Raw genomic sequence first — 14,219 nt, forward strand, 5'->3', positions numbered from 1 at the left:
CCCAAGATTGATTAATGAGAGCTAAATGGTAATAGGTTGAGATATGTTTATGGGTTGCTGTATTAAATAGTTGAACCATGCAATAGGTTTAAAGAGTCTGATTGATATAAGCCATTATCCAGTGAGTCTGTAAATTAAGATCACATATTGTCGTGCCAAAATTTGACAAAAACTTTTATGGTAACTGTTAACATCATTGTTACTTTAATTCAGTGACATACTGTATGTAAAAGTCAAAATTGTAAATATATGAATATGCCACGAACTGTAGATTAGAATCTGTCACCGTTCTCAAAAAGTAAATGAAAGTGTATTGCTATGTATCTTTTTATACCGAACAGGAACAAGAGTATATGTGAAAGTAAACCATATGCAATAAAGGCAAACTGGAATAAAAATAAGTACAAATCAGTGGTTGTACATTTATAAAAACATTGTCATTCCAATATAATGTTACAAGGATTAAAAAAAAAAAAAATGAATCCACATTTAAATGTATTATAGGTTATGTCGCAGGAAACCATTCACATAGAAATATAGACATTTTGGAATATCTGTAGAATTCTAAGTTTTGTAATAATTCTAATTGAATAAATACTTGTCTAACCAATAGTCTGTAATGTGCTGTGGTTGGATATATAACTCTCTGTACTGCCTACACAAAATCATTTGGGCAATCTGACAATGTTGAAGTAATTTGCAATGTAGGGGCAAAACCAATAGCTACTGCCAAAAGATCTACTCTAGCAGTTACAGAGATCTACTTAATTCAGGTGACCCCATTCACAAATGTAATATTTGTCATTTGTACCCATTAATAGCATTTCTGATGCAGGGAAAGCCATGTTGCTTGTTAGTGTATGGAATTTGTCATACAAAATATCTGCTCTATAATTGGACGGGATGTACTAAGTAGAAAATGCGGTAAAACCCCCGCTTTCAGGGGTTTTACTGCATTTTCAAATGTACTAAGACCCGGACACCCCGTCTTCGCCAGGCATAAAAGCCTATGGGCCTCTATTGCCGCCCGCCGCAGATGCCGACCCTCCTCCTCGTCCTCTCTGAAACTCCTCCTCCCCTAGCAACAGGTCACAGCCAAAGGTCCTCCCGGTTGCGGGGGGGGGGGGGGGAGGTTTCAGGGACAGCTGCTGAGCCGGGGATGTGACGGAGACCCCCCCTGCACAACAAATCACAGGTATCGCGGGGGGCCTCCATCACCACATTGCAATGCTAGTCGCGTATGTTCGTACATATGCGCTAACATCACTGCGGCGACGGGAATGTATTTTAATACATCCCGCCCTTACTCTGTACAATTACAGGGAAAATAGAGAAGTGTTAGCTAACTTTTCAGTGCAGGCAGTATATTACTATCTATGTATCTCTCTGAGTCAAGAATTGCCAATAGCCAGGAGTCTACTTAGCTAATACGTCATAGGTTATATATAAAACAGAGGACCTGCTTCCTAATGTAACCGAAATGGTCCTCAATGGGGTCCTTATTTATATAGCGACAGCTTACTGTAGGTGGAATTTTAAAGCAGCAGATTTATTCAGTGTGCTCTGAATGTGAGTGCAAATTTAAATTTCACCTCATACCCGCTGACAAATGGCAGCTGTCTTTGTAATTAAAGGCCTATATGTGAGCGCCAAGCTTCTGCATAATGAAACTTCTAATAAAACTATCACTCATAAGAATAAGTAGGTTGATTGGAAATGATAATAGCTCCTAATTGTTGAGTACAATATACTTTTATAATATTCCAACTTTTTATAAGTGTATATGCAATGGATTAATAATAGATTTCTCTCTGATGAAACAAAAAACAATATGGTCAACCCTTATTTTACAGGGTTACACCATAAATTGTAATAGTATCGTATGCATCCATTGTTATCCATTGAGTCAGCCATTTTATGGCTGCCACTAGTAGCACATAGTGACATGGCGGACTCCATAACCTTAGTCCAGACCAGTAATGGCTGCCTGCACTATGTGTAGCCACCAAAAACCCAATACATCCTTTCTTTCTTTTTTTCTTTCTCATTAAAAAAGATAAATGCAAATGATTACCTGAGAGAAAACACTTCGGAATATCTCTTACATGCCACTGACCAGTCAGCAGTTTAGGCGTCTTTGACCTTCAGTTGCATCAAAACTTCAAGTAATCATGAACCAGTAAAGTAACTGGTAAAAAGCTATTGTTTCTTGCCATTCCATAAGGGAAAACCACACATGGCTTAGGGCCACTGGAAATGTCTCATTAATTAAGTCTTTCAAAGAGTCTTCAGTACTGCCATTATGCAGCGTGTATGGCACTGCTAATCTAGCCTAAATACAATAAGTGCAATCAATGTGCAAATGAAATAAATCATTTTAAATAGTGCAGAATGCAGCATCTTCTAATGCTCGGATTTCACTGTGAAAGTCCTGCATTCATATTCTTAGGTGTTTTTCAGTGTAATCGAATAGCTATATTTTACTGTCTGACATATTTAGATGCAATTCCTTTGTTAAACTCTCCACATATAAATGAACAATACAGTAGGAATTAATGATCCTTGTCCTGTGCAATTTTTGTAGCTCTACCCTTAGGAAAAAGGCTGTAGGAACTGGGCAAGGTAGAAAGCATTATACAAATCTGTAGATAATTTTAGATTAAAAAAAAATCACCTCTTTTGCATATTGCAGGCAAGCAACCCACATCCCATATGGTGGTACATATTAATAAATATATAATATATTGTGTCATTTATTCAGTGTTTGAGGCTCTCCCTAAATCTTGGTTCCACTTGCACCTACCTATGTTCACCTATGAAAGACATGTCCAAACTGTGGCCCTCCTGAAACTACACATCCCAGCATGCCTTGCCATAGTTTTAGCATGCCCTAATGGCAAAACAGTGGCAAGGCATGATGGGACTTGTAGTTTCACAACAGCTGGAGGGCCATAGTTTGAACATGCCTGACCTATGGTAGTGCCAGATTTATTAATACTGTATATACCCTAAATCTATTGTGGAAATTTTGTAAGATGGGAGTTCTATTTCAGATGTGATGTTGCTATGGGCAACCAATTAGATACTATCTATTATCTTCTAGAAGGTGCTAAATAATTAATTTCTAGATTCTGATTGGTTGCGCATAGCAACATCCCATCTGAAATAAAACTCCAATAATAGTAAAGTTCCCCTATGACTGACTGGAGAAGTCTTCAGTAGATGATACATAAATATCAATGTGCAGTTTCAGTGCCATGACAGTGGCAGTGCACTTGTGTAAAAGTTTTTGTCTCTTATTTCAATTAGAATACTAAACATTCTTTCTGAGACATAGTGGTGTAAACTGAATCCTGTCATGTTTGCCAATCTCAAATTAGCCAGAGGGATGCAACTATACCATGTATTGGCCACTTTATTAGGTACACCAATGCACCTGTTTATGCATGCAAATATCTAATCAGCCAATTTTGTGGCAGCAGCTTAATATATGAAAGCATGGGGATATGGAAAGGAGGATCAGCTGTTGTACAGACCAACCCTCAAATTGGGTAAATGATCTTAGTGACTTATAGAATGATTGTTGTCCCATCTAGAGTTGTTTCAGTATCTTAAAAAGTACTGAGCTCCTGAGATATTCCTGCACAACAGTCTCAAGACTTTACTAAGAATGAACATCAAGTCGAGTGTCAGTTCTGTGGGTGAAATGCTTTGCCAAAAAGAGTGATCATAGGAGAGGGATTAGACGGCCAGACTGGTTCAAGCTGACAGGAAACCGATAGTATTTGACATAACTTTCTGTTTCCACAGTGGTACGCAGGATAGTAACTCTGAACACACAATAAGATGAGTCTTGAATTGGATTGGTAGAACAGAAGACCAAACGGCTCAATAAAAACAGGAAACTTAAGTGAGAATGAGCATGGGGCCACCAAATCTGGACAGCTGAATACGAAAAAAACGAAATCTGGTCTGACAGATCTTGATTTCTGCTGTATGGTAGGATCAAATTTCTTATTATAAATGACATGAATCCATGGATCCATTCTTATATCAATGATTCAGACTGGTGGTGATGATAAATGTGTGCCGGGAATGTATTGTTAAGGCCCCTTAATGCCAAATGAAGAACTTTCAAATGCCACAGTCAACCTGAGTATTGTTGCTGACCATGTGCCTTCATGGCCACAGTCTTTTCATTTTTCAATGGCTATATCCAGCAGGGGTTTGCGTCAGACCACCAGGAATACTTCAACTCAGATTAGTACCATGAACACAGTAATGTATTCAGTATACTCCAGTGGCCTCCAAAGTTATGTTCTCAATCCAATAAAGCACCTCTAGGAGCGGTGTAACAGGAGATTCACAATACAAATGGGCAGGCAACAGATCCGCAGCCGCTACATGATGTTCTCTTGCCAATAGGGACCCGACTTTTTAAGGAATGTTTCCAGCACCGTTTTGAATCCATGACACCAAGAATTCTGGGGCAAAGGGTGGTTCTAGACTGGTACTAAATAAATTAACCAGATAGATATGGTTATATCTAATAAAGTGACCAGTAAATGTGTGTGTGTGTGTGTGTGTGTGTGTGTGTGTACATCATCTTCCACATTTCAGTTTATTTATTCTAGTATGTTAAATGCACCCTATATACGATGTATATCATTCCATACTCCTGAGCTCTTGATCACTGTCCATGTAAGGTAAAGTGCATCATTAGAAATGATTGTGCATTAACATACTACTCCTGACACAGGCATTTATCAACATATGTACAAAACAGTAAGAAAAACAACCAGTTACAGTCTATGGGCCAGATGTACTAAGCTTGAAAAGTGAAAAAATGTAGAGTGATAAACCACCAGCCAATCAGCTCCTACCTGCCATGTCACAGGCTGTGTTTGGAAAATGACAGGTAGGAGCTGATTGGTTGGTAGTTTATCACTCTCCATTGTATCACTTTTCATTGCTTAGTACATCTCACCCTTAATCCAATACAGCCTAGAGCAATAAAATGATTCTATGTTTACTTTCATAGTATTTGGCAAAAACTGAAAACTTACATCATGTGATGATTGGTATGTGACAGGTGGAGACACCTGTCCATGTTTATCTGTGTTGTCACTTGCAGCATGACAGAAATCCTTCACCTCAGGGATTGTTAAGGCAAGTGTTTTGAGAATGTTTTACACAGCGTTCAATATGTAATGCAGTGCAAGAAAACGGCTGAGGGCCTTGGGATAATTGATAGCGGTTCCTAAACTCTTCTCTTGTCCGCAGGGCCCTGTAGAACAGTAGACCCACAGGAGACGTGATTTCTCATCATGCTCTTCCGAAAGAGACTAATTGGCCCAATAACTTCCTTTTGGTCACATGCCCCCTACAAGTGCAATGCCATTCCCCCGAACCGATGTTTATCTCCCTGCTCACATACAGGATGAGATGTACTAAGCCCTGAAAAGTTATAGAGTGGAAAGTGATAAAGTACCAGCCAATCAGATCCTGTCATGTTACAGCCCAGGCTGAGGGCCAGATTCTCTAAGCTTCAAAAGTGATCAAATAGAGAGTGATAAACAGCCAGCCAATCAGCTCCTGTCTGACATTTTTCAAACACAGTCTGTGACATGGCAGGTAGGAGCTGATTGGCTGGCTATTTATCACTCTCCATTTTATCACTTTTGAAGCTTAGAGAATCTGGCCCTGAGTTTTAAAAATGACAGTTAAACCTTTGAGCTCCAACATCTCTGCAAGCCAGCATCACTTCTATATGTTATATAAATCCAAATAAGAAATGTTGTGTAAAAAAAGATTATTGGCCAAATGTAATAGGGTGAGAGTTTCAAAAAGTGAGAGATTTTGGGGGAATTTTCCCATTTTTTTTAAAGCAGCAATCAATTACATGGCAAAATCAACCTGGTTTTTCTGTGTAAATGATTGCCGCTTTAAAAAATGGGAAAAACTCGGCCAAAATCTCACTTTCTGAAACTCTCAAAAATCTAACCTTATCTATTAACAAAGGAAATCTGGATGAATTTTTTACACTATGATAAATAATCTCTTTTTAAGTGCAGCCTGGTAATATAGGGTAGGTTATAGTGGGGCAGATGTATTAAGCCTTAACAAGAGATAAATGCAAGGGCGATAGAGCCAGATGTACTAAGCTTGAATCAGCTCCTGCCTGACATTTTTTAAACACACCCTGTGACATGGCAGTTACGAGCTGATTGGCTGGTGGTTTATCACTCTGCATTTTATCACGTTTCAAGCTTAGTACATCTGGCACATAAAGAGAGATAAACGTCCAGCCAATCAGCTCCTTACTGACTTTTTTCAAACACAGCCTGTAACATGCAAGTTAGCAGGTGATTGGCTGGACATTTATCTTTCTTTTTCACCTTTGCATTTATCGCTTGTTAAGGCTTAATACATCTGCCCCAGTGTATCATAAAGGTAGGTGTGTGCACAGATCTGTTACCTGCATTGCCTGCTATTCTCCTCTGTCACCTGTTGCCTTTGGGGAGAGGTGCGCCTGTGGTTTACAATAAAGTGCTCCATCTGCTTTACATAGAAAAGAAGTTGGGAATTTGAGCCCATGCTTTTTCACATTTAAAATAGGAAGACATCAGAGTCCACAGTACTGTATACCCTACAATTGTCTATTGCTGTACACTAGATTACAGACTACTGTAGCTCTAGACAAAAGGTAAATAATATGGGGCACAATAAGAAGTTTTATACAGAGAAGAAATACTTCAATTATCTTATGTATATATATCCTAAGGTTCAATTGAACATGTGCAGTAAAGGCAGCACTGACTTGTGTCTAGAAATCATCATTTAGGTACAATGAGTGAGGATTAATGGGGGAGTGGAGGAGGGGGAGGGGGTGTCATGGTCCCAGCCTCAGAGAACTGAGGGGTAGATTTATTAAGCTTGGTGAAGTGATAAAGTGTCTGGTCTTTATCACCGGCCAATCAGCTCCTGCCTGTCATTTTTCAAACCAAGCCTGTAACTTAAAAGTTAGGAGCTGATTGGCCGGTGATAAAATACCAGCCACATTATCACTTCACTGAGCTTAATAAATCTACCCCTGACCGCTTTACCACAATATGAGAGAGGGCTGCATGACATTGGGGTTGTATTGACTGGAGTAAAAGAAAGAGCATAGGAAGAGAAGAAAAGTACAAAAACATTTACACATGATTGTGTTTTCCAAACCAAACTAGAGGATATATTATATATGTAACTTTGTGTCATAAATATATATATATATATATATATATATAATAACCCTCCAGTGTTGCTTGTGATGGCTTCATAGCCTGGTTTGAGCCTCTGGGATGTAGATCTCAATACTATCCGCACTCTCGGTAGCTGAATTCTGTCGGACAGAGGCGGCGCGCTTTGCAGACATCAGCCGCTTCCGGGCATCATGCCGCTGTCTCTCTGTGCTTTCCAGAGATCTGTCCCGGACCAGTGGGGCCTGACCTTTCGATGGCTTCTTTGGCACGGGAGGAGGGACCCTTCTCTCCTGATTAAAGCAGAAGGTTTATTACATTATACAGATTCTCCATACAGGCTGTGAAAGCAGCTTTTCTATCTATCTTTATCTTTATGGACAAATATGCTCTAAAACGTGATAATTTATTGTATGTAGTAACATCAAATATTGCTTCTATAGATACATTAATATCAACTTTGGACTGAAACAGTTGAACACAATTACCAAAAAGCAAAGCAATGCACTTGCACCTATTAAATTGCACCTGATTTATATACATGGCAAAAGTCACTTTCTGCCTCATTCCTCAATTATGTCACTAGTTCCTAGTGGCCTTACAGCCTGCATGCTTATGAATATTGGTTTAGAACAGTGGTTCCCAACCCTGGTCCTCAAGTACCCCCAACACTGCACGTTTTCCAGGTCACCCAGCAGGTGACTCATTATTCAGACACATTTTAAAAGATCCACAGGTGAAGCTAACTATGTCACTTGTGACTCTGTGTGGAGACCTGGAAAACGTGCACTGTTGGGGGGACTTGAGGACCAGGGCTGGGAACCACTGGTTTAGAACATAAAATGAAGACTGCTGAGGCCTTTGCAGAAGTTGTTTATTTTTACAAACCACCTAATATAGATGTGTCCTCATACATCTGTGATGCGGTCAAGCCAAACAGCCCCTTTGTGACACACCAGGTTGCGTGTGTATCCCATTCCAACTCTATGACACTTGTATATCTGTGTACAACTGAAGCTAGGTTCACACTAGCGCGTGGGTGACGGGACCCTGCATTGGCAGGTGTGCACACACTTGTTGATACAGGGGGATGCCATGCCATATTTGGCATCATATAATAATAAGTGATATCTTCTGCAGCATGACCAGAAGATGTCACTAACAGCAGTGAGGGTGTGCAAATTGGCCAAACACACTGAACTATTTGGTTGATATGTCGTCCTGATTCGGCCAGAAAGGACACACGGGCTGAGATTGGTCCAGTGTTTACCTGGCTCTGAATCTGTATATGAAGTCTACAATTTCACAGAAGCACCTTCTTTCCAAATATTCTATTCTATTCTCCTCGGTATACAGACTCAGTCACACACAATATATATCAGCACAGTCTCGTTGTGCATCCTAGTCACATTATGTTGTGACTAGGGCCCTTATTCTAATCTGTGCGGTACGGCCCGCGTGCGGCCGTACCGCCGATGTTTTCACTCTGCACATGCGCAGAGGTCACTCTGCGCATGTGCAGGCGAAATCGCCGCACACAAAAATTATACGCCGCAAAGGGGGCGTATAGGGGCGTGAGGGGCTTGATAGCCTCATTTACCTATGTATACGCCCAGCGTTTCATGGGCGTTCCCATGCAAACGCGGGGCGTATGCATGGTAATGAGGCTATGACGCCAGTGATGGGGGCGGAAAGCTGACATCGCCGGATGTCAGCTCTCCGCCCAAATACAAGCTTTCACACGGACGATTGTCCGTGTGGTCTAAGCTTGCGTGAGCGGGTTGAGCGTGCGGCCCTGCCTTCGATGGTCGTCGACCATCGAATGCAGGGGGCAGCTCCCACCATGGTGGAGGCGTACGCCCCACCATTTTCATGCGGATCGCCAGCCGTCCGCGTACGGACGGCCGTGGCGATCCGTCTTGTAGGCGGGGATTGGTTTGTGCGGCCGGAGCAACGTATGCGGCTCCGGCCGCACACATCAGAATAAGGGCCTAAGATGCATATTTAGCACATCTGTCCAGGGTTAGCAGAGTTGCATGGAATTTGTTGGTTCACTCGCGCCATTTATCTCCTGCAGGATAGATGTAGGAGGAAACATCACTAACCTATAAAAACACCTGGATAAACCCATGTTAGTCACCCAAGCAGTTTTTGACCTAGGCTACACTAGCAATTTGCTGCAACAAGTCATAATAGTCTGCAAACAATCACGAGCAGTTGTGGGTAAAAATGTATGCTGTCCAGGAATGAGTTCAAAGTGAAAGAAAAAGATTGGAAGTAACAATATTACATGCCATTACAGACCACACAACTAAGCCCTGATGTGATTTACTATATGCAACACTAGGTGCACAACACAAATCCTGCCGTACACTGGCGTGACAGCTCTCCTTTAAGAATATATTTCAGTAACCATATTATCTAACCTTACATGCAATAGCCTTTGCATCTATAGTCTTTATTAACACTGGAAAAAGTTACAAAGGTGGCTGCAAATAATAACTAATGAGCAATACACTTTAGAATTTTTGTTAGCATCACTAGTAAAAATCATGGGCTAATTTAGTACGGATCTCAAAAGCAAAATATTTCTCTGATGGGAAAAACCATATGCACTGCAGGTGGGGCAAATATAACATGTTAGTTATTTTGTTTCTGTGCAGGGTAAAAACTGGCTGCCTTATTTTTACACTGCCATTTAGATTTTAGTTACAACACACCTCACCCAAATCTAACATTTTCTGCACATGTTACGTTTGCCCCACCTGCGGTGCAACATGGTTTGGACCTTTAGAGAACGATTTTGCTATGTGCTCCCAAATGAATTGCCCCCTTAATTTATTAATTGATGCTAGAATGTAACTGCACATTTGCTACATTTTCAACATATTACAAAATGACTTCATATACACCATTTAGCAAACTTACCCCAGTGTACATTGTGTTGATGTATTAAAAATGAATCAAACCCCCCCCCCCCTCCCACTCCACCCCATTGCACTCAAATGAACTTAATAAACGGCACATCATATATTACTTCACGTTGGTAAAAAGTGACATAATTAAATGGAGTCTAGACACTTCATAGTGTTAATGAATGTGCTTAAATAAATCTTACTTGGTGGACTCTGTACAATGATCTGAAATGCATTATTATTGTGTATATATTATAGTACAGCTTTGTAGTGCTTATTCATTATTGATTATCTCTCTTTTTTCTTTTAAAGGAAACCCTAGAAAATCATTTACGACAAAAGCAAAGAGTAATAGATCAAATGCTTAGATACAAAGACCAACAACATGCATTTTAAATACATCAAAATAATTTATTTGTATACAGTTGATTGGTAACTGTGCTGCATAACACTTTTTTTTGCCACATATCATTGTCATCAATCTTCCAATAAATAAAAGGTGCTAATATTACAATACAGATCTTAATATCCACCATACTCTACCTACACATTAGAGCTACAATAGGTTGTTCCACTTTTGGACCAGTAAAAAGCAGTTCTTCTTAGAACACATCATTAAATAACAGTCAAAGATGTCAAGAAACTTATTAGTTTTCTATCATTTCAAGATTTCCTGTGATCAAACACATCAAACATAGTTTCTTTAACCTCTGTGGTAAATTAGGTGTTTAAATGAAAAATGTCCTATATTCTGCATTAATATGTAAATCCATTCCAAAATTATATTGGCTTATTAAAATCCCAGAGCTTGAGTTCTACAATTTATTGGAATTTGTAATAATTTCCTGGAAAATCTGCACAAAATTTACTGTTGAAAAATCCATATATACTGTATACTAATAGTTTCCATGGTTACAGATGCTTGATGAAGTAAGTTTTTCGTTATCTGAGAGTCTGAAGCAGCAACAGTCATTTCAGGTAAAAATATTGTCTCAGTTATCATGAGTTATTTAAACAAGTTGTAGTAGTCAATATATTTTAATTTAGATCAAAAAAATCTTGGAGTGAAATTACTTTTTAAATAAAGCAGTTGATATGATATCAGTGAAGAAATAAGGCTCTGCCTAAGACAGGTGTGAATCTATTATAAATATAGTAAATGTGCTTTAATGCAGTATATACTCAACACAGCGATGAGGCACTTACTGCATTCTTTTTTTAATGCATCTTTCCCATTAAAGTAACATTCATAGATATTTAGATGTCAATGAACGTTTGAAGGAATAGTTGGCTGCTGAAATTCACAAAGTGTATTTTCAGAAGAGTCATCAAACAGTTGGACAAACATTGAAAAACATTTGAGACCAGGACCATTCTCAACCTGACTTTATAAAAACTTTCACATGCATTTTACAATTTTATTTATCACTCTCTTTCCTTTAGCTTTATTAGCAGGTACATATCACCAAGTCTTGGACCCTACCAAATCCCCATCTCATCACCAGCCAAAGCACTAAAATGTGATTGATGACATGCATGCTCTTTGTGTAACAAATTAACATCCATCAGTGACTTCTTAATCTCAAACAACCTCAACCTTCTGGCAACAACAAAAACATGGCTAACACAATCAGACACTACCTTCTTTGCAGTACTTCACAGGGTGGTCTCCACATCACACACACCTCCACCACTTCACACACACCTCCAGGCCTGTAAACAATAAAAGTGGTGGGATTCAAACATTAATGTCTCAGTCTATAATACAAACAATTCTACCACAGGTTCAATCACTCTCATTTTCATCATCTGAAGTACATTCTGTCAGGATTTTCATTCCATTCTCTCTGCATGTTCTTGTTATCTATTGCCGACATGGGCCAACCCAACAATTTCTGGAATTATTTTGTGCCTGGCTTCTTCACTTCTTATCCTCTGACATCCCTACCACCATCATGGTTTATTTCAATATGGAGACTAATAGTCTACAATCTCTTGTGCCTCCAAATTCCCTGCCCTCCTCTGCCTGCTTCTCTCAGAGGACTGACACCTCTACTCATCATGATCTTCACTGCCTTGATCTTCTACTCATCAAACTATGCTGTTATTCTGCGTTCATTAACACTTATTTCCCTCTCTCAGATCACAACCTTATCACCTGCACTCTCCTCCAGTGCAGCTCAAGATCAGTATTCCTGAAGTCTACCAAGCCTCTACAAACCTGCAGAAATATTAACAAAAATACATTTTCAACATATATTCTCTATGGAACAACTAATCACCGATTTATATATTAACTTCTCCTAAGATTGCTGTATTACACTTGTATAGTCTTCAGCCAGGAGCAGAACTTGGCGAAGGATGGGGAGATCCGGCAATCACTCCCTCCCTGCTCACTTTAATGCACTGCTGCACACCAGAAGAGGGCTTTTTATCAGCATTAGCATAAAGTCAGACACATGGAAAAGACATCCAACTCAGCATCAGCACCACTGATGGTGGTTGAGTTACCACCGCTCGCTAAGCGGGGGTCGTTCGTTGCTTAGCGAACAGCTTAACGTCGCCCCCCCCCCCCCAGTTTCTTATATAGCGCAGCAGATTCCGTTGTGCTTTACAATAGGAGACAGTGATACAACAAACTGGGTATTTCCAGACAGTCAAAGGTGTGAGGGCCCTGCTCGCAAGCTTACAATCCACGTGAACACATCCCTTTGCATGTGCCCAATGAGGAGAGTTTGAGTGTGCGTCATTCTTTTTGTCAAGGAAGTAAAACTGCCAAGGCAAATAGCTATTCACTGACAATAAAAGCAGTGAATGCAACCCCATCACACACCTGATATCAGTGAACTGCAAATGCAAATAGAAAATCAACAAGATGGTTTGTGTTAATGGCAAGTCTATGACAACGAGCAAGAAATGAAAAATGATGCTAGGCTGCTAAAATAACTGCTAAAGTAACTGGAAAAGGGGCTAGGCGGAGGGGTGGGGGGATCTGGCTGAAAATGTGCTAGTTGTACGATGGGGAATTCTATACTGAGACTGAGCAAAAAGTGGAGTTATTCTTTAAATCATTTGCGTTCCACTGTGTGTAAGTAAATACAGATGTAGCATTTTCCTTACATTAAACATGAAAGCTGCTATGGCTTCATAACAGTCAATTGAGGCTAATTAAATGACTTCATTCAGCAGTTTGCACCAAGAAAACAGTAAAAGCTGCTTGGCTTTTATGGAAGTAAATCAAGGTTATGTGTATGTTGTTGGCACACATGAACTATGACTAACTTGCAGTATAATACAATAAGGTAGTACAAAATAAGGTTGTCAGACTCAGGATGCATGCCAAATACATGTGTACATGAATGTATGAGCTATTGAGAAACCCCCAGCCTGTATGACTAACGTAATTTATAGTACTTGTAATCTTTCTAGTACATCTACTAAGTGCAGCTAAAGCTGGGTGCACACTGTACGACATGGGTGCACACTGTACGACATGTGTACACTGCGAGATCGGCAGTGGCCTGGCGGTCTGCTGGCATCAGCAAGTGCATACAAACTTGCCAATGTCGGCCGTGATGAGCGATGGGGAAAGTGGGAACCATGCTGCAGCCTCCACTAGTGATGTCTCCTGACGGGGGTTGTCTCCTAAAGGAAGAGGTAATGGACGACGCGTGGTACCACTCATCAGTGACACTGTGATTACACACTGGATGCACTGTTAGTCATGTCCATACACCATGGCAAAGGTGGATGAAAAGCAACCTAGTTAGGTTTCCAATCAGAATATTGACATTCATAAAAGTCTGTATGGTTGTTAGGTCAGCATTTAAAATGTTAACATTCACTCATATGGACATGTTCATAATGTTGAAATTTTTAATGTCGACACCAAAATGTCAACAATACATTTTTGTGTTATTTTGTTGGGTTAGGTTTAAGGGTTAGGTCAGTGGTTCCCAAACTGGACTGTACACTGAGGTGCCATGCAGCACTGGCATTGGTGCCAAGGGTTGTTAGCCCAGGATCAAATAAAATTAATTACTGTCAATGCTATAGGCAAAAC

At 40.0% G+C, this 14,219-nt stretch overlaps 1 protein-coding gene across 4 annotated transcripts in view; it reads right to left on the minus strand.

Moving 5' to 3' along the window:
• Window positions 1-5,671: 5,671 nt before the first annotated feature.
• The window catches only part of DLGAP1 (DLG associated protein 1), a 519,677-nt gene continuing 511,129 nt past the window's right edge, over window positions 5,672-14,219 (minus strand). For all 4 annotated transcript variants that reach the window (XM_083187577.1, XM_083187573.1, XM_083187574.1 and 1 more), the window contains one exon: window positions 5,672-7,534. In XM_083187577.1, the coding sequence (XP_083043703.1) occupies window positions 7,319-7,534 (216 nt within the window). In that variant the 3' untranslated portion in view covers window positions 5,672-7,318. The remainder of the gene's footprint in view (window positions 7,535-14,219) is intronic.

This window comes from Crinia signifera, chromosome 5, assembly GCF_055691185.1.
Source record: "Crinia signifera chromosome 5, ASM5569118v1, whole genome shotgun sequence".
Lineage (NCBI taxonomy): Eukaryota > Metazoa > Chordata > Amphibia > Anura > Myobatrachidae > Crinia > Crinia signifera.